The 26,067-nt window shown below is 43.6% G+C and overlaps 1 protein-coding gene and 1 long non-coding RNA gene across 7 annotated transcripts; one reads left to right on the top strand and one right to left on the bottom strand.

Annotated features, from left to right (window-relative positions):
• On the bottom strand, nt 1-26,059 carry agbl2 (AGBL carboxypeptidase 2). Of its 6 annotated transcripts, none has more exons than XM_035798392.2 (23): nt 24,534-24,666; nt 16,307-16,353; nt 15,185-15,251; nt 14,659-14,805; nt 9,528-9,707; nt 9,219-9,326; nt 8,926-9,076; nt 8,120-8,786; nt 7,814-7,956; nt 7,498-7,657; nt 7,228-7,354; nt 7,052-7,152; nt 6,750-6,868; nt 6,615-6,681; nt 6,413-6,526; nt 6,106-6,192; nt 5,865-5,981; nt 5,549-5,606; nt 4,494-4,721; nt 4,198-4,222; nt 3,683-4,066; nt 3,326-3,466; nt 1-2,877 (listed from the first exon to the last, which is right to left on the bottom strand). In XM_035798392.2, exons 2-23 carry the CDS (start codon nt 16,340-16,342, stop codon nt 2,613-2,615), a joined length of 3,492 nt encoding a protein of 1,163 aa, XP_035654285.1. In that variant the 5' UTR covers nt 16,343-16,353; nt 24,534-24,666; the 3' UTR covers nt 1-2,612. The 6 variants fall into 6 exon arrangements, with proteins under 6 accessions (XP_035654285.1, XP_035654284.1, XP_035654282.1 ...); XM_035798391.2 differs by lacking the exon at nt 24,534-24,666 and adding an exon at nt 16,540-16,672; XM_035798389.2 differs by lacking the exon at nt 15,185-15,251 and having other exon boundaries at nt 6,413-6,523; nt 24,534-26,059.
• LOC118401130 (uncharacterized) lies at nt 17,115-22,014 on the top strand. Its single transcript, XR_004829175.2, has 3 exons — nt 17,115-17,253; nt 17,370-17,995; nt 20,897-22,014. It is a non-coding gene; the product is annotated as an uncharacterized LOC118401130 (long non-coding RNA).
• Nucleotides 26,060-26,067: the final 8 nt, after the last annotated feature.

Here is a 26,067-nt window from a genome sequence, read left to right on the forward strand (position 1 = left end):
TACAAAGAAAAACATGTTTATTTTTTTTTGTTCCATCATCTTTAAATGCAAGAACAAGGCCAAAATGTAATATTCCAAGTTAGGCGCAATTTGGAAGCAGTGTAATGTTTCAATGAGCCATTGCATTTCTGCTCAAATGTTGTATTGACTGCCCAAATGTGCCTAATTGGTTTATTATTACATTTTCAACTTCATAACTGTACACTCTCCTAAAACAAAGCATGGTATTCTTTCAATGTAATAGCTACTGTGAATTGGACAGTGCAGTTAGTTTAACAATAATGATCCATATCAGATATGTCTATGTCCTGGGAAATGTTCTTGTTACTTACAATCTCATGCTAATCACATTAGCCTACGTTAGCTCAACCGTCCCGTGGGGGGGGACACCAATCCTGTAGAGGTTTTAACTGAATTATATATATATATATATATATATATATACATTTATTTTTGACATTGTTTGCAAACTGATATGTGACACATATTAATGCCAAAATAACATGCAAAACAGGCAAGCCAAAAAAATAAATATTTATATATATATTTTTTTGTTGCTAAAAATCTGGGGCTAATTGTCAAACTAATATTATATTAATGTACAACAATATAGATACATAACTAAAAGTTATGCAATATGGGTATATGTCCACTGCACACTTCTTAGGTGTGTAATTGACATGAGATTACAGTACACAAACAAGAGTGTGCAATATATAAGGCTAGTCTGTGAACCTTCTGAAGTTTGTTTGAGGTCATTAGGTCACATGACCAAGGAGCTATTGAAATTCTAAAGTTTGAAAAATGCATGTAAAAACGTGTGAGATGAAAATGGACAAACTAAAGGGTGTGCACTGTGTAGGCCCACTGAGTGGACATTCTGAACCAAGGAGCTCTTGAAATTCGAATGTAAGACAAGTTTGTTTACGCTCCCTAACAAATACGGAAAGCTGCTCACATTTACTAGCTTTGAAAAGTGAATTATTGTCCAAATCGATCTGTACAATGTTTCCAACATCATGACACTTATTTGGAGTCTGTGGCTCAAGTGGTTTGAAAGCTATTGAGGTTTGAAAGTGTGAATATCTGGCGAATATCCAACCTGAAACTGTCTTTACCTTGGTACTCAGTGGATATTCTGAAAGGGTTGTAGGTCATGAAAAGGTCATAAAATCTCATGAGATGCAAATGGACAAGCAAAAGGGTGTGCAATGAGTAGGCCCACTGAGTGTACATTATGAACCTTATTTGAGGTTTGTGACATGACCAAGGCGCTATTGAATTACAAGATGTTTTATAAATAATTTAAAATAGTGCGAGATGTAAATTGACAAAAAAATAGTGTGTGCAATATGTGTCTCTGCCATCAGGTTAGCGAGAATCCGTTTTGAACATTTTAGGAGTAATGGTTAAAGAGCTATTGAAATGTTAAAAATGTGATTTGTCAATACGTTGACGGTCCCTAACTGCTGTTGGTGGACGTTAGGAAAACTACAGGCAAATATCCGTCGAATATCCAACCTGAATAAAATCTTTACCTTGGTCGCAGATTTTCCAATTTCAAAACGATTTGGAGCACAACATGAATTAGAAAAATAAATGCAGTACTTTTCAATGTGTGAGATGTAAGAGGTGTGCCGTGGGAGCGTGAGATGAGGGTCAAATCCATGTCTCACAGTCAATGCGTGAGAGTTGGCAGCTCTGGTTTGATGGGATTCAGGAGCTGAGGGCCGCCTGACTGCTCGGCTGAGCGGACACACAGAAAGAGATGAACACTTGGAAACACAGGAAAGAGAGTCGTGTATACTGTATCTCCTACTAATGTTGATTATGAGTAAGGAGAAACTTACATGCTACTTACATGTATCTCAAGTTAGGATTCAGCCCTCAGTTTTGTTATCAGTGGACCATGTCCAGCAATTTACATATGTATTTTTATACCATGTGTACCTTCAGTGATTTTTTTTGTACAGATGTGAAGAGATTAAATGTATATGTGACTAAAAATACAAACTGTATATATTTTTTGTCACGTGATATGTGGATGTCTCACCCAGCTATCTTGAGATGAATGCACTAATTTTAAGTCTGCTAAATATCTATGTTTCACAAGGTTTATGCTACAGTAACATTGTGTCTGAATGATGAAGACACGCATACACAGTTTGATAATATTACGCGTGCTGCCCAGTAATACTGAGACAGTATTTTCTGGACTGATGTTATATGATACTTTATGATTAATGATGATCTGTCTCTTGATTAACAGAAATAACTTCTGCATTGGGAGTGACTCAATCTGATTACGCCCCCATTTGAGAAATGAAAAATAAATAATTTACATGATGAAAAATGGATACAAAATATTATAAAAAGTATGCAAAACAGTTCAGTTAGATTTAAAGTGACACGTAGACTCATCAAATAAGAAAGTCACACAATCAAGGCAAAAATACATGTAATTTCGATATCCACCTGAAAGGCAATGTGCTGTACATCTTCTTGTGGTCAAAATAGAGCAGAAACTTCCTATAGTCTCCGCCCATCTTCAGGGGTTCGTATCAGCAGTCGTCTGTCTGGTACATTTGCCAATGTGTGTCCCTGCCTGGTTCTCAGCTCAAAGGTGCTGTACTGCGAGGAGGGGCAGACCCTGACGGTCTGGCGACCATCCTCTTCTCCAGATCCAACCCTGTCCCTGCTTCCGCCCCTCTCCCACTGGAGTGGAACCTGGAGGTATTGGCCAGGCTGAGTTTCTGGAGCCTACGTAGACTGTCTAGCTGTCGGGGCAGATGATCTATCTTGGTGTGGGTGGTCGAGGACATCTGGGGTAAAATGCCCATTTCCTGTTTATCCTCTTGCAATGTCTGCTGGGCCAACCTGAGAAGAATGGGTACCATTCAAATTAGCTCTGAATGCAAGTTAAGCATTCCACTGAGAGCAAGCAAGTTTAGCGTTTCACTGTAGTTTTTAGACGTACTAGCTGGTAAGATAAAGAACCATATAAACTGGGTGAATCGAGCCCTGAATGCTGATTGGCTGACAGCTGTGATATATCAGACCATATGCCACTTGTATGACAAAACATTTATTTTTACTGCTCTAATTACGTTGGTAACCAGTTTATAATAGCAATAAGGTACCTTGAGGGTTTGTGATATATGGCTAATATATCATGGCTAAGGGCTTTATCCAGGCACTTCGCGTTGCGTCGTGCTTAAGAACAGCCCTTAGCCGTGGTATATTGGCCATATATAACTCCTCGTCGGGCATTATTGCTTAAATATAAAACTGGTATAAGCCAAGGGGTGGCATACCCTTTCAGTACCTGTGGTTGCTTTTCACACGCCTTGCTGCTGCATCTCCTCCACATACACGCCTGCCTTCTCCCCCCCTCAGCGGCTCTCTCTTTGAGGGGCCCTGCCTCTGTACTCCAGCCCCTGCCTGGTCTCCCCATAGACAGCCATAGCTACAGAGGAAAGATGGAGGGAAGAGGGGTTATAGCTGGGGCAGGACCTCAGAGGGAGAGAATTATTCTCACATGTAGAGTGAAAGAAACATAAATAAACATCTGTTGTATATGCACTGTATTATACTGTGTATACCAATATACAGTATATTATGTACAGCACTATAACTGGATGCACTAGAAAGTCAAAATGCCTGGTGTGGAGAGGACAGTAACCTTTTCCCTCTGAAGTCTATGTGCCTCAGGTCTGGCAGGAAGGAGTTACTGTCTGTCCCAGGTTTACTCGGTGGCTTCTCAAAGGGTGCTTGAGGTCCACTCTGGTCCTGCTCACCCACAGGCATAGCGTCTGATACACCTGCTGTGCAGTCCCTTTCTGGGCTCCTCCATAGGGGCTCTAGGGCATCTGTGTTAGAGGTTGGAGCCTCTGGCATGTAGTAGCGTTTGGAGACCCGGGCTGCGTGGCCTTGTTTCTCTGGGCGTGGCCACTGGTGGTGGGACTTGGCTGGGTAGACGTTGGAAGAGCGGCAGGGCTCCAGGCCTTGTGGCGGGATGAACTCAGGGACCACCCTGCACTGCATGCCCGGAACTACTGGGGGAGAACTGACACATTTCCAACACAAAACACACGTGTGTGTGACAGACTGTACGGTCCCAGTCCTGTATGTTTAGTCATAAATTAAGTCAACTTTCAATAAAGAGCATATTTTACCGCTATGTTTTACTGTAGTTACCTGGTGTGTAAAGCAGGCATCCTCTCTGAAAGACAAGAGTAATAACAGCATTCATACTGATCGAACATCTTTACAATAGCAATATTTGGAATGTTTGATTAGCATCTGTTAAACTGTGGGGTGGAAAATAATGCCACTGACGACACTCCTGATTGCAGTTCTTTGTCATACTATTTTAATTCTACTATCATACTACTTTCCAGTTAGTGAACACCTAACTTCATATTGGGTGTGTGTTCTTCATGTCAATATTGTACCATTCATTCTACCCACTCTATTTCTGCGCTCCAACCCACCTCTCATCCCAGCGTGGCTTCTGTGATCGGGGCTGAAGGGCATGGGTTGCTGCTGAATGGGGGTGGTGTGAACCCTGATCTTCGAGGTGGGCACAGGCACAGAGAAGCCGCGTTGCTGTACAGCTGTAAAAGATAAGGGGCGCCGCTGAGGTCCCGGCCGCGGGGCCTGGGAGGAGCCAAACTGCAGCTGGGGACTCCAATACTGCAGCCGCTCCTCCTCCGGCTCCTCTGAAGAAGGGATGTTTATTGTAATAAATATTGCCCTGGAGGCTGAACTGAGCGATTTCTGCTATATGGGCCAGTTGCAAAGTACAAATTAATTAATTCATTTAAGGGTAGGGTTAGGCATTAGGGTTAGCATTGTGGTTAGGGTCAAGATAATATTGTATTACTTTGTGACTGTGCCAGCAAGTGGCCACTCTGCAGAGGGTGTAACGTCTGATTCCAACTCACACTCTCAAACACGTAGATACCCTGAACGCAGCTCACTCTCCAGATCCCAATCACCTGAATTCTGATCACCTGTTCACACACCTGTATGTCATTGTCACACACTATGTAGTTCAGTTCTTTGCACCCCATCATTGTGAGGTATCGTTTGTTTTGTGACACACTTCTATTCGAAGCTGGGTTTCCTGTAATTAATCCTCCTGTGTATGATAGTTTTGGCCTGCCTCCCTAACGATGCCATTTGCCTATTCCCTGCCTGTACTTTAGCCTATTGGATTTCCTGTTATCAACCTATTGCCTGATCTCCCGGACTACGTTACTAGCCTTTTCCCTGCCTGTACTGTTGCCTTTTTGGACCCCTTGTGTATGACCTTCTGCCTGCCCCTGGACCCAGCTACCTTCCTCCTCCTGTGGTCCTTTACAAATAAACACCTGCTGGAAACCAGCTCTCTGTCTCCCATCGTGTTCATTACACAGGGCAAGATTCATGACAATAAATGGCAACCTGAACATTCTGCATGTAAACTGGGAAAGAAAAAAATTGTTTTTCTTTAGTCACGTGGCCAGAAAACTAAATCCATTCCTAATGATAAAAGTCCATGTACCTGTGACAGGTGGCTGAGTACGCAGGTATGCAGCCCTTACAGCATCCAGGTATTCATTCTGGAACACAGTTAATGCTGAGCATCAAACTAGGACAAAACAATCACTGCTCGTTCATGCCTTTTGTCAAGTTTGATGGGGTGGGGATGCTCAGAGTGCATTGACCTACTGAGAAGAGGTTGGGAAGGGAGGTGGGGGGGTTCTAGGCCCAGGTTGTTGTGAAATACCGTGAGAAAATTTGAACTGTAACAGTACTTTAATGACAATGCAAAACTATCAACATGCAGTAGGGATTGAAGGGTGAATGGCAGCCATTACCTTCTCTGACTCCTCCTCCTGCCAGAGGGTCACATGGCCTATGACCCCGATGCGAGTGGTGGGATGGGGGATCCAGGAGCGTTCTGTCTGACGGCTCACTTTCACCACAAACGGCACCTATACCGTTACATCAGAAGTAGAAGCGCATGTCTTCAGAAATGAGATACTGGGGAAATGCAAAAGCCACAATCTGTCTAAGCAAATGAGGAAGAGTGTGAGCTTCTCTCTCTCTAATCCATACCTCTCTCTTCTTCTTCTCTCTGACCATGGCCACCGTCTTTTCCTGGATCCTCACCTTCACCATGTCCTCAGTGGGTAGCACAGGGTCCTAGAGACAGACAGGAGGAAGAATGTCATTTGGCGAGTTTGTTTTGTTCCTAAAGTGAAATCTCCACCCTTCCGGGGCAAAAGGCAATGCAAAACGAACTCGCCCAATCACGCTATATTGTCTGTATGTCTCTCCCAGCCTTTTATGTATTAGGGACCACTGTATGTTTCATTGTATCTGGTGGATGAGCTGCACTAATGTGTGCGTGTGTTCTTCTCACTATGTTCTTGATGTTCCTGTGGAGGACCTTTGGGTCGACGTTTCTCACTCTCTCCTGTCTCAGTCTGTTCCTCTCCTTACCACTCCTCAGGTGTTTCTTCTTCACTTGGCTCTGCTAGAAAATAAGTTGGCATTAGACTCAGTTAAAGCTATTGTACACAAACATAACTGAGGTCATACGAAGGTTAAGGTTCAAACGGCACCTCATCAATTCGGTTCAGTAGATGGACAGGCAGGCCATCAGACTCTGTGCTGTTTGAGCCGCTGGTACTGTGGAGGAGACACAAAAAGGACATTTAGGTGTATGTGTGTGTGTGATGCTCTAAAACCTTCCTTACCTGGACTCAATGTCAGAAATGGAGACGCTGAGAGATCCATCAGAGTCGACCTCCCGGCCCAGCCTCTCTCTGAGCTCCTGCCTTAACATCGCCCGCAACTCAGCTAGGCAGTGACTGGTCTAACACACACACACACACACACACACACACACACACACACACACACACACACACACACACACACACACACACACACACACACACACACACACACACACACACACACACATTATGGTTCATCAACATGACAAGCTGAGATGTAACCTTGGTCACTGTGGTAGTGAGAGGTTGACTCCACTCACCTTGGTTGGGTCGGGATCACAGTAGTCCAGCAGTGTGTCACATAAGTAGTACCCCAGAGACTTCAGGTCCCTGGTGGTGAAATGGGTCCCCTTCCTGTTCCCTATAATACAGAATGGAAATTAAGCTCTATAGCATGCATACACATATACACACACTACACCCTGTGCATGCTTACCCAGAGTGGAGCCTCCGAAGGTGGACTCCATGGTGTAGCTGTTCCTGATGCCTAGCCTCCACATGACGACGCGTCCTGTTCCCTCTTTACTCTGATGAACTCTGAACTTACAGCTCCTGAACGAGAACTTCAGGAAGAGGGCACAAACATTGTGTTTGACTCCCTAGCTGTGATTTCTTACATAAATGTGGTTTTATACTGGAGATGCCTTCTTGGCCAGGTCTCCAGTAAAAAAAAATATGATTTTCTATATTTCAATGGGATTGGAACCTTGTCATTGGCGTTCTTGCTCATCATGAGCGGGAAGACTCTCTCATGGAGCCGTTGTGTGGCATCATCGCTGTTGGTACAGCCATACATGAAGACGTTGTTCTTACGACTGTGACCGTGGAAATCACAATACAACACTACGTCCCTCTCAGCCATCAGTCTTGGGTGCCAAGGCAACAACAAGGACAGAGGGAAAACCATGGCAACAGGGTCAGAGGTCAGAAAAGGCAGAGTGAACTGACAAACCTCTCCATAGGTTAGAAAGGCATGACTGTGTCACATCTGTTTGAGTATCCTCCTGCTTCCCGCCTCTCACCTCTTGACCATGTTCCTGGTGTGCCAGACACAGGGGAAGGAGTCCCTCAACAGGGTATTGTAGTTCCTGTTCAGGTCCCTGCCGGCCAGAGAGCAGCGATAGTTCCCCACAACCACCCCATCTGGGTTCAGCATGGGCACCACCTGCAAGTCCGCAAGGGAGAAACACAACAATCAACATTAGTGTCTTCATTGGGTGTTTATAATTCCGAAGGGAAAACGTAATTTATCCCACATGGCAGTCAAATACATAAATGAAACACATGGATATTTACAAAGATAAAAAGGCCCAAAGTGCGTCAGCGACCTTAAACACAAAAGTCTCCCTCAGCAGCCTGGCGTCGTCTGACTCTCCTAGCAGGAAGTCCAGGAAGCCCTGCATCATCCAGGAGCTGTTGGTCTCCCCGGGGTGCACCCTGGCTGTAACCACCACCGCCCGCTTGGCACTCCTATCCATCCACCCCCCTCCTGGTGATGTCACTGTCAGCACGTGCACAGCATTGCCGGCCAGGCTGCGACACAGCACCCGCAGCTTGCAGTAGGCGCCGGTGGCCGAGTTGGAGGTGAGGCGGCTGAGGTAGCGCTGCAGGTGGGAGTAGGTGTAGGGGTAGCAGTGGGCCAAATAGCAGGTGTCAAAGTCGTAGGGGAACTGGCCGGTCCATGTAAGGGAGTATAGGGACTTTGTGTTGGTGGTAGTGTTGTTGTCCTGCTCAGCCTGGTGGTGCTGGTTGCGGTAGTATCTGATGTTGGAGCCAGTTCGGCGCCAGCCCTCTCCCTTCTCCCAGGCGGCTCTTTCAGAGTAGAGCAGAGGCCTCATGCCCAGGCAGTACAGGCTGCTAGCCTTCATCAAGTTGACTATGGTGAAGCGATAGGTGACCCCCGCCTTCATGTTTCTGACCCGGAAGTAGAACCACTGTGTGTGCTTGGTGGTGTACATGTCGGTCCGGAGGGTGAGCTCATAGTCATGGACACCGCTGTGTAAGGGGGAGAGGGGGATAGAAAGAGAGTGAGAAGGAAAGATTCTTCCCTACACACAGTTACCCTCCCTGCAACTTAGCAACAATTTGTAAATTGTAAATAGGTTAAACAGTTATACAGGCTCAGTAGACTCACACTTGAACTGCCTTCTGCAGGTTGCCGCTCTCAAAGCGTGACTCAAAGGCCAGGGTGGACTTGTCCTGATGCATGGCACAAGAGGTGGAGCTCTTGATGGGCCCCCGGCTTCCTCCCACACGAGAGTAGGTGAAGTAGGAGGTCTTTGTGCCTAAACAGGGTAAAGAATAAGAACAGGAGCTAGAAGGACAGGTGAGAGAGGTAACACTGTCAGAAAATGAAAGCCTACTAAGGGCACCACTATATACCTTACTGACATAGAGTTAGGGTTACTGACATAGAGTTAGGGTTACCTGGGTCAATGCAGTAAACCATGTTCCCCTTTTCCTCCCCGACAGGCATGGGGGCCCTCTCATGGCCCGTGGGCTGGTAGAACAGCTCTGGGTCTGGAGGGTCCCACTCTAGAACACAGCAATATACAGTATTTCAATAACAATAACATTTCAATTTGGATTAACACGATACTGTATAATAGTTAAAAAATGTGGAGCCCACTGAGAAACAGAACTCTGTAATGGAAAGCTCTGGACTGTTCAAAACACTGCAAAGGTCAAAACAACACTTAGTGTTTGTTACAGCATATACAGTTCAGTGGTATGTACCTATGTGGTGTATGGCTTCCTTGAAGACCTCATACTCAATGGGCCAGCGGACCCCCTGGAAAGGGGTGGAGGGGATGGCAAACAGGTCCAGGGGCTCCCTAAGCCGGGGGATGGGACGCTCCCCGTCAAAATCTATCACCAGCTGCCTGGTCCTGAGGGCCTGTCCCAGGTGCAAGGTGACTGGGGGATAGATAGAAAACATCACTGCATCACAAAAAAAGGTGATAGAATTTCATGACAAAAATATACCTATGTACAGGAAAAACATAAATGCAACAGTAGTGTAAGTCAAAACAGCAGCGTTGCAGTTCTTGACACACTCAAACCAGTGCACCTGGCATGTACTACCACCATATGTATATATATACAGTACCAGTCACAAATTTGGATACACCTACTCATTCAAGGGCTTTTCTTTAGTTGTACTATTTTCTACATTGTAGAATAATAGTGAAGACATCAAAAATATGAAATAACACACAGTAGCCACCCATTGCCTTGATGACAGCTTTTTACACGCTTGGCATTCTCTCAACCAGCTTCATGAGGTAGTCATCGGGAATGCCTTTCAATTAACAGTAAAAGGCCAAGTCCATATTATGTCTCGAATAAGCAAAGAGAAATGACAGTCCGTCATTACTTTAAGACATGAAGGTCAGTCAATTCAGAAATCCAACATTAAGTCCAACATTAAGAACTTTGAAAGTTTCTTCGAGTGCAGTTGCAAAAACCATCAAGCGATATGATGAAACTGGCTCTCATGAGGAAAGGAAGACCAAGAGTTACCTCTTCTGCAGAGGATAAATTCATTACAGTTACCAGCCTCAGAAATTGCAGCCCAAATAAATGCTTCACACAGTCCATACACATCTCAACATCAACTGTTCAGAGGAGACTGCGTGAATCAGGCCTCCATGGTTGAATTGCTGCCAGGAAACCACTACTAAAGGACACCAATAAGAAGAAACTTGTTTGGGCCAAGAAACACGAGCAATGGACATTAGACCTGTGGAGTCCAAATGTGAGACTTTTGGTTCCACCCACCGTGTCTTTGTGAGACGCAGAGTATGTGAACAGATTATCTCTGCATGTGTGGTTCCCACCGTGAAGCATGGATGAGGTGGTGTGATGGTGCTTTGCTGGTGACACTGTCAGTGACTTTTTTAGAATTCAAGGCACACTTAACCAACATGGCTACAACAGCATTCTGCAACAATACGCCATCCCATCTGGTTTGCGCTTAGTGGGACTATAAGCTTAATTAAATAGTACCCGCAAAACACCAGTCTCAACGTCAACAGTGAAGGAGCGACTCCGGAATGCTGGACTTCTAGGCAGAGTTCCTCTGTCCAACGTCTGTGTTTTTTGCCCATCTTTCTTTTTATTGGCCAGTCTGAGATACGGCGTTTTCTTTACAACTCTGCCTAGAAGGCCAGCATCCCGGAGTCGCCACTTCACTGTTGAGGTTGAGACTGGTATTTTGCGGGTACTATTTAATGAAAGTGCCAGTTGAGGACTTGTGAGGCGGCTGTTTCTCAAACTAGACACTCTCATGTACTTATCCTCTTGCTCAGTTGTGCACCGGGGCCTCCCACTTCTCTTTCTATTCTCTATTCTCTTTCTATTCTGGTTAGAGCCAGTTTGCGCTGTTCTGTGAAGCATACCCTCGTAAAACTGACCATCCTACCGATCCTCGACTTCGGGGATGTCATCTATAAAATAGCCTCCAACACTCTACTCAACAAACTGGATGCAGTCTATCACAGTGCCATCCGTTTTGTCACCAAAGCCCCATACACTACCCACCATTGCGACCTGTAGGCTCTCGTTGGTTGGCCCTCGCTTCATACTTGTCGTCAAATCCACTGGCTACCAGTTATCTACAAGTCTCTGCTAGGTAAAGCCCCACCTTATCTCAGCTCACTCACTGGTCACCATAGCAGCACCCACTCATAGCACCCGCTCCAGCAGGTATATCTCATTGGTCACCCCCAAAGCCAATTCCTCCTTTAGTCGTCTTTCCTTCCAGTTCTCTGCTGCCACTGACTGGAACGAACTGCAAACATCTCTGAAGCTGGAGACTCATGTCTCTCTCACTAACTTTAAGCGCCAGCTGTCAGAGCAGCTCACAGATCACTGCACCTGTACATAGCCCATCTATCTACCTACCTCATCCCCATACTGTATTTATTTATCTTGTTCCTTTGCACCCCAGAATCTCTACTTGCACATTCATCTTATGCACATCTACCATTCCAGTGTTTAATTGCTATATTGTAATCACTTCGCCACCATGGCCTATTTATTTCCTTATCTTACCTAATTTGCACTCACTGTATATAGACTTTTTGTTTTTTTGTTCTACTGTATTATTGACTATGTTTTGTTTATTCCATGTGTAACTCTGTGTTGTTGTATGTGTCGAATTGCTGTGCTTTATCTTGTCCAGGTCACAGTTGCAAATGAGAACTTGTTGTCAACTAGCCTACCTGGTTAAATAAAGGTGAAATAAAAAATGTAAAAATTAATTTAAAAAACATGCCATTGAAACACAGGAGTGATGGTTGCTGATTACGGGCCTCTGTACGCCTATATAGATATTCCATTAAAAATCTGCCGTTTCCAGCTACAACAGTAATTTACAACATTAACAATGTCTACACTGTATAAAGTATTTAGACCCCTTGACTTATTCCAAATTTTGTTATGTTACAGCCTTATTCTAAAATGGATAAAATCTTTAAAAAATTATCTGCTTCAATCTACATACAATATGCCATGATGACATTTTTGCAAATGTATTAAAAATAAATTGAAATATTACATTGACATAATATCACATTTACATCTACCCTTTACTCAGTACTTTGTTGACGCACCTTTTGCAGCGATTACAGCCTCGAGTCTTCTTGGGTATGAAGTTACAAGCTTGGCACACCTGTATTTGGGGTGTTTCTCCCATTCTTCACTGCAGATCCTCTCAAGCATTGTCAGGTTAGATGGGGAGCGTTGCTGCACAGCTATTTTCATGTCTCTCTAGAGATGTTTGATCGGGTTCAATTCCAGGGTCTGGCTGGGCCACTCAAGGAAATTCAGAGACTTGTCCCGAAGCCACACCTGTGTTGTCTTGGCTGTGTGCTTAGGGTCGTTGCCCTGTTGGAATGTGAACGTTATCCCCAGTCTGAGGTCCTGAGCGCTCTGGAGCAGGTTTTCATCAAGGGTCTCTCTGTTATTTGTGCTGTTCATCTTTCCCTCGATTCTGTCTAGTCTCCCAGTCCCTGCCGCTGAAAAACATTCCCACCGCATGATGCTGCCACCACCATGCTTCACCATAGGGATGGTGTCAGGATTCCTCCAGACGTGACGCTTGGCATTCAGGCCAAAGAGTTCAATCTTGGTGTCATCAGACCAGAAAATATTTTAGGTGCTCTTTGGCAACTCCAAGTGGGCTGCCATGTGCCATAAAGGCCTGATTGGTGGAGTGCTGCAGAGATGTTTGTCCTTCTGGAAGGTTCTCCCATCTCCACAGAGGAACTCTGGAGCTCTGCTAGAGTGACCATCGGGTTCTTGGTCACCTCCCTGACCAAGGCTGTTCTCCCCTGATAGCTCAGTTTGGCCAGACAGCCAGCTCTAGGAAGAGTATTGGTGGTTCCAAACTTCTTCCATTTAAGAATGATGGAGGCCACTGTGTTCTTGGGGACCCTTAAATGCTGCAGATTTATTTTGGTACCCTTCCCCAGATCTGTGCCTCGACACAATCCTGTCTCGGAGCTCTACGGACAATTCCTTCGACCTCATGGCTTGTTTTTTGCTCTGACATGCACTGTCAACTTGGGGACCTTATATAGACAGGTGTGTGCCTTTCCAAATCATGTCCAATCAATTGACCACAGGTCAATTTACCACAGGTCGACTCCAATCAAGTTGTAGAAACATGTCAAGGATGATCAATGGAAACCGGATGCACCTGAGCTCAATTTCGATTCTCATAGCAACGGGTCTGAAAACTTCTGTAAATAAGGTATTTCTGTTTTTGAATACATTTGCAAACATTTCTAAAAACCTGTTTTCACTTTGTCATTATGGGGTATTGTGTGTAGATTGATGAGGAAAAACAATAATTTAATCAATTTAAGAACAAGGCTCTCACGTAAAATGTGGAAAAAGTAATGGGGTCTGAATACTTTCCGAATGCACTATATGTATAATATTTGATCTATCCTGCTGAGAAAAACAAAGAGCCGGTTGATGGTAGTAGAAGCTAATAATAAGATGCTTAACCGTAACTAGCAGAGGCATTCAATAGAGATCTAATCTGGTCTTTTGGGATGACAGGGCTTTAAAAGATGACTAAAATGACACCGCCCTCTGTATCCTGTAATCAAGGTATTACATGGAGCAGGTGGACTGGATTGCTTTAAATCAACTGGATTACACTGCTGCATCACATCCAAAAGTAACATGACCCAGCATTGGAGAAGCCTGAGAATCACGCTCTATTGTGAAATACAACAAGGTATACCAGCCCTCTTGTTTATCAGTCATCACTATCTGCCCATGACACAAACTTGTGGGCTTTGCTTAACACTTTAACCACAAATCCAATTTGAACCATTTAGCAACTATACACCGCTAACAAAAACCCTTACCCTACTACTATCCAGATGAAGAGTACATTGTTAGGGGAGGGGAACGGCACCTCAGTACCTCCAGGCTCTGATCAGGCCCCACACCCAAACAAGGGCACTGCGTTCATCCACCTCTTGCCTGCCTCCCTACCACTGAGGAAGTACAGTTCCCGCTCAGCCCAGTCAAAACTGTTCGCTGCTCTGGCCCCCCAATGGTGGAACAAACTCCCTCACGACGCCAGGACAGCGGAGTCAATCACCACCTTCCGGAGACACCTGAAACCCCACCTCTTTAAGGAATACCTAGGATAGGATAAAGTAATCCTTCTCACCCCCCCTAAAAGATTTAGATGCACTATTGTAAAGTGGCTGTTCCACTCGATGTCATAAGGTGAATGCACCAATTTGTAAGTCGCTCTGGATAAGAGTGTCTGCTAAATGACTTAAATGTAAATGTAATGTTTGTCCTTTTTTGCATGTCCATATTGTGGCTCTCATCTTACATGCCCTCCTGCCAGGCTCCTGCTCCTCATCCTCCATGTTGGAATTATTGCTGTCAGAGGAGTGGGTCCCTGGGTGGCTGGAGCCAGGGTGGTGGGAATCCCTCCATCTTTGTCTTAAGAGGTTGCCTTGGAAATAATTATCTGTGCCTGAGAGGAGAGAATTGACATTTCTGAGGGAAGCACTGTAATGTTTTTTTTTCTTGGTTTATAGCAAAGAATGCATAAACATTTTATTTGTGTATGTAAACATGTTACATAACTGGCTAATATGGCAAGAGTAGCAGTAGCACAATCTCATGTACTATGCTCAACTACTGTATAAAAGGTCATAATGGCATCTTGTTTGTTGGGGTAAGATTGGTGCCCTTGAATTGATTGATTTGCAGGATTAAATTGCATGGTAATTTGACAGAGAGTGGAATGATGTAGGTCAGGTCTCACCAAGTAACATTTATGTAAACAAATGATGCAAGGGAAGCCTCTTGAGTTTCCAGTAATTGTGTCAGGTTGCCAAGTGCCAACCTACTTGTAAAGAGTCCATAGTGCTGTAGGTGGTGCAGGATGAGTCTCTCATAGGCATTCTCTGATGTCCTCTTAGAATAAATCAGATGAAGCTTGCATTTAGCAGGCTAGGTGATAGACTACTGCAATTATTGTAATCATTTTGTAAAAATACTGTAAATATGTGAGTAACCGTAAAACATCTGGGTACGGTTTCCCAAAAGCATCTTATGGCTAAATGAATCGTTAGAACCTTTGTTGGAGCATCGTTAAATCTCAGAGACATTCCCAAATCCATCGTTATTAACGTTGCACTTGAAAACGCTCGTAATCTAACACCCGCCTCAGACTATTCGTAGAACAGCTAAACATGAAATCACATGATTTTACCCATCTCTCTGTGACCGCTGATAACTTCCGATCAAAGTTGACTAGAAAACAAAGTTTCCAGTGTCTTTGCAAATAATCAAAACAAGCAACCGAGATGATGCATTAACATAAACAGTTGGCTATAGGCTTATTTTAATCATATTGAAATACATTTCCTGTTCAATCAATTTAGTTATATTTTATACTTTTCGGGTAAGGTCTGTAATTGGTCTCAATATATGATGTGTAGCCTAACGTGTGCAATGATGTGGCAAATCGGCGATTCAGTGCATTTTTTGGGGGGTAAGCATTAGAATAAGCCACCTCAATATTTAGAGCCGTAGGTAGTTATATATCTCTAGGAGCTGATCCCTCGTCAGTTCTGTGAAATAATGATAATGTTAAGGAAAGATTTAAATGGAGAAAGCTGATCCGAGAGCAGCGCTCCCTTTCTTTCTATCCTATCAGGATCGACACATCATGCTCCAACGACGCACAGCAAATCTCTCTGTGTGGTGTTTTGTGAAACGCATGTTACATATTCTGCCTCTGTAGGAAATATGCATAATTAAAACACGAAATTCCATCGCTATCGGGAAACCGGGTCCTGACTAGTAACGTTAAAAGTACAATCTTACCTGATCACAACAACAATCACGTTTGTGTTTTGTTGGCATAGGATACTTTGTAATAAAATAATATAGCCTATGGCTTCAAATATTGTACAACGCCTCATGTTAAAATGTTTCTCATCTAACTAACTTGCTATAGCACTGACCAGTATCTCTGTTTCTGTCTTCAATGCTGGGCACATCCTGGGTGGAACTGCAAAAGAGAATTCCCACAGAAGTTAGTTTTCACGCGTTGCTTGCTAAGTTAGCTAACATTACTTAGCTAGGAACAGAACTTTGGACCAACAACAACAAGTGGTAACTGGTTACAGCTTCTCAGATATTATCACATTTTATTGAACATTCCTAACAGCAAATAACGTTAGACAAAACCCCAAACCTTTGAATGAAAAACACGTCTTGACTTGCAAGAAAAGTGTGGGTGAACTTCATAGCTAGCTAGGTCACTTGACTAGTAGCAGCTAGCAAAAAAATAACTTTCACTACAATGTTGCTTAGCAACTAATGTTCCGTGCACCGTTGCCATGGGATCAGGGGTGCGTTCAGTACGACAGAACGGTATTGAATGTTTAATTCAACGGAAACGATACTGTACTGAACGACCAGTTTGATACCGATGTGATTATAGGGGCCCGAGAGAGATTGTGGGCTGTGTGCTGCACGAGTTTTGCGATTTCAAGTGATCACACCCACCAAACGGGAGCAAACGCACCTCAAACTGTCACGCAACGTAGCACACGTTGAAATGAACTGAACGCACCCCGGTTGTCTTGTTTGTAGCTTTGCTTTGATCGTGGTGGCGGCAATACCTAGCTTGCTACTGCAAGATCAGGATAGCGTGCAGTGTTCACCTTTTGTTTTCAGAACGGGCATGGGTAGAGCACACGTTATCACAAAAAATATTCAATACAGTTGTTACGGGTTTTTCTCAACGAGCGATTAACAGTTCTGTTGATGAGATATTCTGGGCAGTTGAATAAAACGCAAACTGAGTACCAGGAAGAACTTTCCCCTTCAAATGAGGAAAACGACTGTCTGCAAAGGCTGCTTGAAGTCGCTGTTATTAAACCTGAGATCAGGCTACACATAGCAGGTTCGTTAGTTTGTCTAGTTCGACTACTCTACAAAATGTACAGTATTTATTGGGCAACTCATATCAGCTTTTGTGTTTTCAATGTTAATGCTGTGTATTGTGTTTTGTGATTGCAGTCTACGCTTGGCGACTCATGACGTTTACATTGTCATTTTATCCAGACCTCCAGCAGCTCACTCTCCATGGTGATCAGGGGGTTCCCCCTGATCAGCAGCACTGTGTGCAAGAGTGGAGCCCTGGTCTGGGACAGGAGGACCTAGAGCCTACACATATTACAGAGGAACGTGGGGAGCTCAGGACCAGTCAGTGGGAAGAGCAGCTTCCAAAGCTGGAAGATGATACCAAATACTCCATATTCACTCTTGCCTGTGTGAAAAGTGACTGTGATGAGAACCTAATTCTGCACTCATATCTTTATCGTGGTCAACATTAAGTTAATGAAGAAAGGGTATCTCTCCCCAGCACCTCAACTAAATAGATCCATACAGAACCTTATGAAGAGGACTACATAGTATCAGAACTAACCAGTGACTGTCATTCTCTTGCTGCAGTAATCCAGACTGTTCTGCAGTCAATGGGGTGGAAAGTTAAGTCCCTCAGTCAGGTTTTAAGCCCAGCAAATCAAATATAACATGGACAGTAAAAAGACAAAGCTCCTGTGTCAATAATAAGGGTAGGAATTCTACAGTCATCCAATCTGAAATCACCCAGTCAACGTCATAATGCTTCTTGTCATTGTAAGGTGTGTGGCATGTCTTTTCGTTACATGTGTTCTTTAGTGAATCATGTGAAAATTCATACAATGGATATAGAACATCCTTGTGGTGTGTGTGAAAAATGCATTGAGTCCTCGGAAAGTATGAAAGATCACCTGCAAATGCACCTTACAGCGAAGTTTAGGTGTAACATTTATCGTAAATGTTTTTGTAAGGAATTTAAATCTGACAGCGCACACAAGGACTCATTCAGCACTTGTTCCCAACTTAGAGTGCACATGAGGCCTCATACAAGGGAGAAATCATATGTCTGCCCTGATTGTGGCATAGGCTCGTTTCAGAGTGAACATCTGAAAGCTTCGTTCTCAACTAACATCAAGGCGGTGGCCCGTTCCTGTAGGTTCATGCTCTACAACATCCGCAGAGTACGACCCTGCCTCACACAGGAAGCGGCGCAGGTCCTAATCCAGGCACTTGTCATCTCCCGTCTGGATTACTGCAACTCGCTGTTGGCTGGGCTCCCTGCCTGTGCCATTAAACCCCTACAACTCATCCAGAACGCCGCAGCCCGTCTGGTGTTCAACCTTCCCAAGTTCTCTCACGTCACCCCGCTCCTCCGCTCTCTCCACTGGCTTCCAGTTGAAGCTCGCATCCGCTACAAGACCATGGTGCTTGCCTACGGAGCTGTGAGGGGAACGGCACCTCAGTACCTCCAGGCTCTGATCAGGCCCTACACCCAAACAAGGGCACTGCGTTCATCCACCTCTGGCCTGCTCGCCTCCCTACCACTGAGGAAGTACAGTTCCCGCTCAGCCCAGTCAAAACTGTTCGCTGCTCTGGCTCCCCAATGGTGGAACACACTCCCTCACGACGCCAGGACAGCGGAGTCAATCACCACTTTCCGGAGACACCTGAAACCCCACCTCTTTAAGGAATACCTAGGATAGGATAAAGTAATCCTTCTCACCCCCCTTAAAATATTTAGATGCACTATTGTAAAGTGGCTGTTCCGCTGGATGTCATAAGGTGAATGCACCAATTTGTAAGTCGCTCTGGATAAGAGCGTCTGCTAAATGTAAATGTAAATGTAAAGCAACACAAGGATCCACACAGGTGAAAAACCATACCATTGCTGTTTTTGTGACAAATGTTTGAGGACTGGCACTAATCTGACGGGTCCCATGAGGACTCACAGGGGAGTAACCATTACGGTGCATTTGGAAAGTATTCAGACCCCTTGACTTTTTCCACATTTTGTTATGTTACAACCTTATTCTAAAATGGATTAAATAGTCGTCGTCCCCCCTCATCAATCTACACACAATACCCCATAATGACAAAGCAAAAACAGGTTTTTAGAAATGTTTGCAAATTTATAAACATAAAACTGATATTACATTTACATAAGAATTCAGACCCTTTACTCAGTACTTTGTTGAAGCACCTTTGGCAGCGATTATAGCCTCGAGTCTTCTTGGGTATGACGCTACAATCTTGGCACACGTGTATTTGGGGAATTTCTCCCATTCTTCTCTGCAAATCCTCTCAAGCTCTGTCAAGTTAGATGGGGAGCATCGCTTGATGCTGCCATTTCTACAGCATGATGCTGCCATTTCCACAGTATGATGCTTCACCGTAGGGATGGTGTCAGGTTTCCTCCAGACGTGACACTTGGCATTCAGGCCAAAGAGTTCAATCTTAGTTTCATCGGACCTGAGAATCTTGTTTCTCATGGTCTGAGAGTCCTTTAGCTGCCTTTTGGCAAACTCCAAGCGGGCTGTCATGTGCGTTTTACTGAAGAGTGGCATCCGTCTGGCCACTCTACCATTAAGGCCTGACTGGTGGAGTGCTGCACAGATTGTTGTCCTTCTGGAAGGTTCTCCCATCTCCAAGGAGGAACTCTGGAGCTCTGTCAGAGTGACCATCGGGTTCTTGGTCACCTACCTGACCAAGGTCGTTCTCCCCCGATTGCTCAGTTTGGCCAGTCGGCCAGCTCTAGGAAGAGTCTTGGTGGTTCCAAACTTCTTCCACTTAAGAATGATGGAGGCCACTGTGTTCTTGGTGACCTTCAATGCTGTAGAAATGTTTTGGTACCCTTCCCCAGATCTGTGCCTCGACACAATCCTGTCTCAGAGCTTTACAGACAATTCTTTCGACCTCACGGCTTTGTTTTTTCTCTGACATGCACTGCCAACTGTGGAACCTTACATAGCAGGTGTGTGCCTTTCCAAATCATGTCCAATCAATTGAATTTACCACAGGTGGACTCCAATCAAGTTGTAGAAACATCTTAAGGATGATCAATGGAAACAGGATGCACCTGAGCTCAATTTTGAGTCTCATAGCAAAGGGTCTGAATACTTATGTAAATAAGTTATGTTTTTTATTTAATACATTTGCAAAAATGTATAAAACCTGTTATCGTTATTGTGTGTAGATTGCTGAGGATTTTTTTTTATTGAATCCATTTTAGAACAAGGCCGTAACGTAACAATTTGGAAGAAGTCAAGGGGTCTGAATGCCGTGTAGATGGAGTCTGTCAAATGCACAAAAAAGGGGGTTAAATACATGTAAAAAAATAAAAACTATTCCTGATCTTTCTTATCTCTCAGATATTTGTATCCGTTTGTATGGGCTAATGGCAGTAAGGCCAACCAAAAAAATATATATTTTTTAAAAATATATTTTTGTTGTTACTGCAAGTGGTCATAAAATTCCAAATCAAAAAGCTAAATTATCCTTTGTATGACCTTAAAACAATTCCATATAGCTTAGTAGAACCCCCCGAGCAGGTTTGTGATAATGTTAGTCTATTTAACCTTTATTGTATGGAAGTTTATAGAAAAATAACACAGCTTTTACACGTACATAGCTATGTCGTTTGTCTGAATTTCCTATTGTAGGCTTACGGTTTTTCTACATCTCAGGTCCTTCCTTTCTACTTGCCTCCAGACATCCTCTGTCAACAGTCAGTCTCTGGAGAGGTTCCCCCTGAGCAGCAGCACTGTGTGAAGTAGTGGAGCCCCAGCCTGGGACAGGAAGACCCAGAGCCTACACAGATAAAGGAAGAACTCGGAACCAGTCAGTGTGAAGAGCAGCCTCAAGAACTGGAAGATGATACCAAAGACTCCCATGTTCTTTCCTGCCTTTATGGAATATGACTGTGAGGATCCAACTCTGCACTCAAATCTTTATCATGCCCAAAATGATGGAAAAGAAGAGTCTCTACCCATCACCTCAACTGCACAAACAGAAACTGGTGGAGATTACTACAGAGTATCAGAACCAACTAGTGATTCTCAGCCCATCTCTGTAGGGAATCCATACTGTTCAGCAGCTCAAGAGTAAAAACATGGATAGGATGGGAATTGGAGGACCTCAGGTTAAGCCTGTAAAATCAAAGAAAACATGAACAGTAAAGACAAAGCTCCCATATAAACACTAAGGGTAAGAAATCCAGTGTTGCCCAATCTGAAATCACCCAGGCAAAATGACAATGCACTTTGCCATAGAAGTGTGTAGAAAGTAGTGTATGGAAAATCTTTCCACTACATGGGTTCATTAATGAAACATGCAAACTCATACGAAGGAGAAATAACCTATTTGTGGTATGTGGGAAATGTTTTTGGGCCACTTTAAGTATGAAACATCCCATCAAAACTCACATTGCAGATATGATGTTTGTAGTAAATGATTCATTAGCAATAGGGATCTGATTGTGCACATGAGAAGCCACACTGAGCAGGAAGCGTATCAATGTTCTGTAATAAAAGTCACAATGGGGAAAATGTGTAAGAGTGCAATGATTGGAGTAAATATTTAATTGACAGGGGCTGCATGAACTTCCAAAAGGCCCACGCAGGCCACTGTTAACTATTTTGCTCAGAGTGGTGGTCAGTGCCGTTTAAGATGAGAGAGGATGATACTTTTTTTAGGAGCAAGGCCTTGTTTATATTACAGCATATTGGATGACTGTCATTCATATTTCATTCACCCAGCACCCAATGTAACATCGATAGGTTTAGGCTACTAAATGATGCTCAAATTTTCCCTGTACCCATCATTTCATTGCTAAAACAAAGCTTATGACTTAAAGTTTACAACGCATGTGCACTGGTCGAGATAATTTTAAGCAATCAAGGTAAGGCACAGTGACACATTCAATACCGCCTTGCACACTCTTGCCTGCATCTAGCTGATCTAGGGTGTAATCATTAGTCCCAACAGTTGGAAACATAAGTTTCTATTGGACAAATTCATGTATGTTTATCCCCGTTTTGTTTGCTTGTATTTAAGAAACATTTTTTAAAATCAGAATTGAAGGAATGAATACACCCCTGATCACACCAAAACACAGTTCACTTTCATAGAAGCCACATAAAAACAGCATGATCACGTTGCTCGTTGTATATATATCATTCCTTCTCGCAACTATCTACGTGCTCTCCTCTCACTTTTTCCCTTCGCCTGTGGGCTTCAGTGCACAACACATCAGCTGTCTGTGACCAGGCAAAAAAAACATTCCAAGCCAAACCTTCATATCAAGACCGCTAACCACTACACACAGCCTACATGGTTGTCACGTCATAGTCAACATACCAGGACTAACACATTAGTAAACTATCATTCAGTACAGTCAGAAATCAGTTTAGAATGACTGTAAGTCGCTTTGGATAAAAGCGTCTGCTAAATGGCATATATTATTATTATTATTATTAAGTTACACCGGCATGCCCTGGTGGCAATAAATTACTAAAACCAAAAGCTTACCTTGAAGTTCCAGTGTTGGATTGCCATAGCAAGCTAGCTAACATCGCATCCCTCTCTGTTTGAGTAGGCTAAACTTGCTAGCTGCATTCACTAGCTAAGTAAAAAATATATACAACCTAAAATAGCTAGTTCTCTCGCTTCTCAATTTTGGAAGAAATTAATTTGTTCAAAACTGTTCAACTATTTTCTTTCTCTTTGAGTCAACTACTCACCACATTTATGCACCACAGCGCTAGCTAGCTGTACCTTATGCTTTCAGTGCTAGATTCATTCTCTGATCCATTGATTGGGTGGACAACATGTCAGTTCATGCTGCAAGAGCTTTGATAGGTTAGAGGATGTCCTCTGGAAATTGTCACAATTACTGTGTAATCTATGGAAGTGGGTGAGAACCATGAGCCTCCTAGGTTTTGTATTGAAGTCAATGTACCCAGGAGGATAGAAGCTAGCTGTCCTCCAGCTACACCATGGTGCTGCCCTACAGTGCTGCTGAGGCTACTGTAGATCTTCCTTGAAAAACAATGTTTTCATCAACTATTTGGTGACCTGTGACTATATTTAGTAGTTGTATCTAAAAAGGATAACTTTTAATGTTTCACAATTTTTATGAAACTCACTGAGGATGGTCCTCCCCTGGTTTCTCACCTAGATCAGTGTAGTCCTAATGCTGGATGAGAGGAGTAACTTGCAACCTGTGAGGCCTAAAATTGTTTGTGAAGTTATTCTAATATGGTGGGGAGGAAAGGAAGTAAGCTACTTATGCTCACTGACATACCTGTGCGCCTGTCATGGATGTAAAAAATATTTAAAGTAATAAATCATTGACAGTAACCCTCAAAAGCCATTAATACATAAACCTTTTTAATTTCCATATGTACTTGGAAGCTAACAGGCTGACCACACCGCTTGCGTCGCGTTGCAAAATACATTTAGAAATCTATATTATTCAATTATCACCTGCGTTGCCAAGGGCTAAAATAGAAGTCAGTTCTATTTGTGACGCATATCACGTTGCAAGTCCTGCCTCTCCCATCTCCTCATTGGTTTATAGAAGCAGGTACCCACCCACGTGGGTGACAAAGACAAACGAGGTCAGTGGCGGTAATGCACCTAATTTATGAAGGTTGCCAATCGCAATATAAAGTCAAGAGAAGAAAAAGCCTGGAAGGAGAGATGACTAGAAACGATTCGGTTGACAGCTTTATGTGTAGATTAATTGGCGAGTAGAGGACCTTGTGCATTTGTGGTAAAATAACAACGCAATGTTTATATCCCTGGACAAATTAGCTAGCAACAGCAAGCTAGCTAAATAGGACAAATTGGCTAGCTAGCTAGCAAAATTGCCATAGAAGGTTTAATGCTTTTCAACCTGTCCCCAAATTAATGTAATTGGTTCAGAGTTTTGTTTTGATATTTTAACCTGCGTGTCGTGATCGAGTTTGGTGTGGGGGGACAAAATAAATGTATGCACAAAGGCGCATATTATTTGGGTTCGGAGGACCGCTCCTGTCATGCAGGTTCAGGTATCCTATACAGGACAGTTGTACATTCTAAAAACACAGGATCTGCATTACGCCAGTGTTTGTGGTAATACATCTGAAAAATGATTTGTTTTAAACTACGATTTCAAGTATGTTTTATTCAGTTGAGACTTGTTGAGTTATACTTGAATGCCCATGAAATATAATAAACCCAATTGTTCACTTCCAGGTAAATCAAGCTTAAATGTCTTTCTGTAAATGTGCAGTAAGTTGCTGTTCCAACTGAAGAAACTGTTGGTCAGGCAGCAGATACCTCTGAATGATGGCCATCACATCTTTTTCAGTGCTGTGTTCAAAGTCATGTCTGTTCTTGAATGGTAAATGTCCAGCCAGCTCACACAGAGCCACATTGAAGGCAGATTCATCTTTGGCACCAAAGCAGGACCTCCTAGGCCACACGGCAATGCGCACACCACGCCTGGCACGCACATCAGACTTCCCAGGTGGGTAGCCTCGAGTGAAAAACAGGTTGTGTGCCTTGTTCCTCTCCACCAATGAGTTTGTGACCTGACTAATGGCACAGACAACTTTCTCAAGGTCATCCATTTCAGCGTAGAACATAAAGCCGACGGGGAAGTCTCTCAGACGGTAAAATCCCTTTTCTGGCACTAAGGGTTGGGTTGAAGCAGTTTCTAAGTTTAGCTCCTGCTTCATGTAGTATCCATGAAGGTGGAGATGATTGACAGATGCAAACGCACCAAGACTATTGAATCCCACGCGGAAGCCCGGGTCAGAACTCAGCAGCACAGATTCGATTCCGATTTGGATGGCAGCGGGGGTCAGGACCTGTGGTGAACACTGGGTGGGCTCTGGAACTAATAAACAGTGACCAAATTCCAATGGGCTAACATTGACCATCACCATAATTCTACAGAATTCATCACATGGGTGTCCATTTTCTTTACAGGGGCCCCCACCTTTGGGTTGCGACGTAGGCTCAATTTGCTTACTCATCTCAAAAATGACTTCCTCTGGATTGATTTTGTTGAAGTTGAACTGTTTGGTGTCAAAGTTTTGTTTGATGCTTAATATTTCCTGGGGCTGTCTTCGCTCTACCCCTCTTTGAATATTCAGTTGGGCCACATACCGAGCCGGCCCAGGTAAAATTCTTGTCTCCAAGTCGCCCAGGTGATAACGGAACAGCCCCCTCTCCATCCTGTCAGTCCATCCGGCTTGAATTGTCGTGTCAAATTTAGACATCGAGGCAGTTCGGTCACCACATCCAGACCAGCAAACATGGTCAGCAAAATCTCGGTTACAGTAGACGAAACGTGTTGGCGATTTTCCGTCCTCCATTTGGTCTGCAGTAAATATTAGCACCGGTAGCTACCCAGACGTTACGTGGCACGATGTATCACGTTTCAACAATGAGATGAATGGCATGAAGTGACAACGCCGAGTCTTATCTCAAGTTAAATAGCATGTAGCTAACGCACTGTTATCTGAATCAGCAGCGTAGAAAATAAATTACATTTCTGTTGAGTTTATGTAAAAATCGATACCTAACCGCTAATCTATAAGTAGTTTAACCACGTTATTTACCACAACTAACAGGAAGCAACTAAAAACATGGCATATTTTATCAGCGTCTCCGCAACAACACTAAAAAGTACTTCCGGATCTCAGCATTTCTGATTTTTTTTAATAAAAGTTTTCCACGTAATAGTAGAAAAGTGTCAATGACCTGTATTTATTCAGGATTTATACAAATAATTGAAGGAAAAATACGTAAACTGTAAGTCAATGTGGATAGGATCCATCTTCGCTCTGCTTTTCTTCCTGCGTCA

The sequence above is a fragment of the Oncorhynchus keta genome, chromosome 22, assembly GCF_023373465.1.
Source record: "Oncorhynchus keta strain PuntledgeMale-10-30-2019 chromosome 22, Oket_V2, whole genome shotgun sequence".
NCBI classification, from domain to species: Eukaryota; Metazoa; Chordata; class Actinopteri; order Salmoniformes; family Salmonidae; genus Oncorhynchus; species Oncorhynchus keta.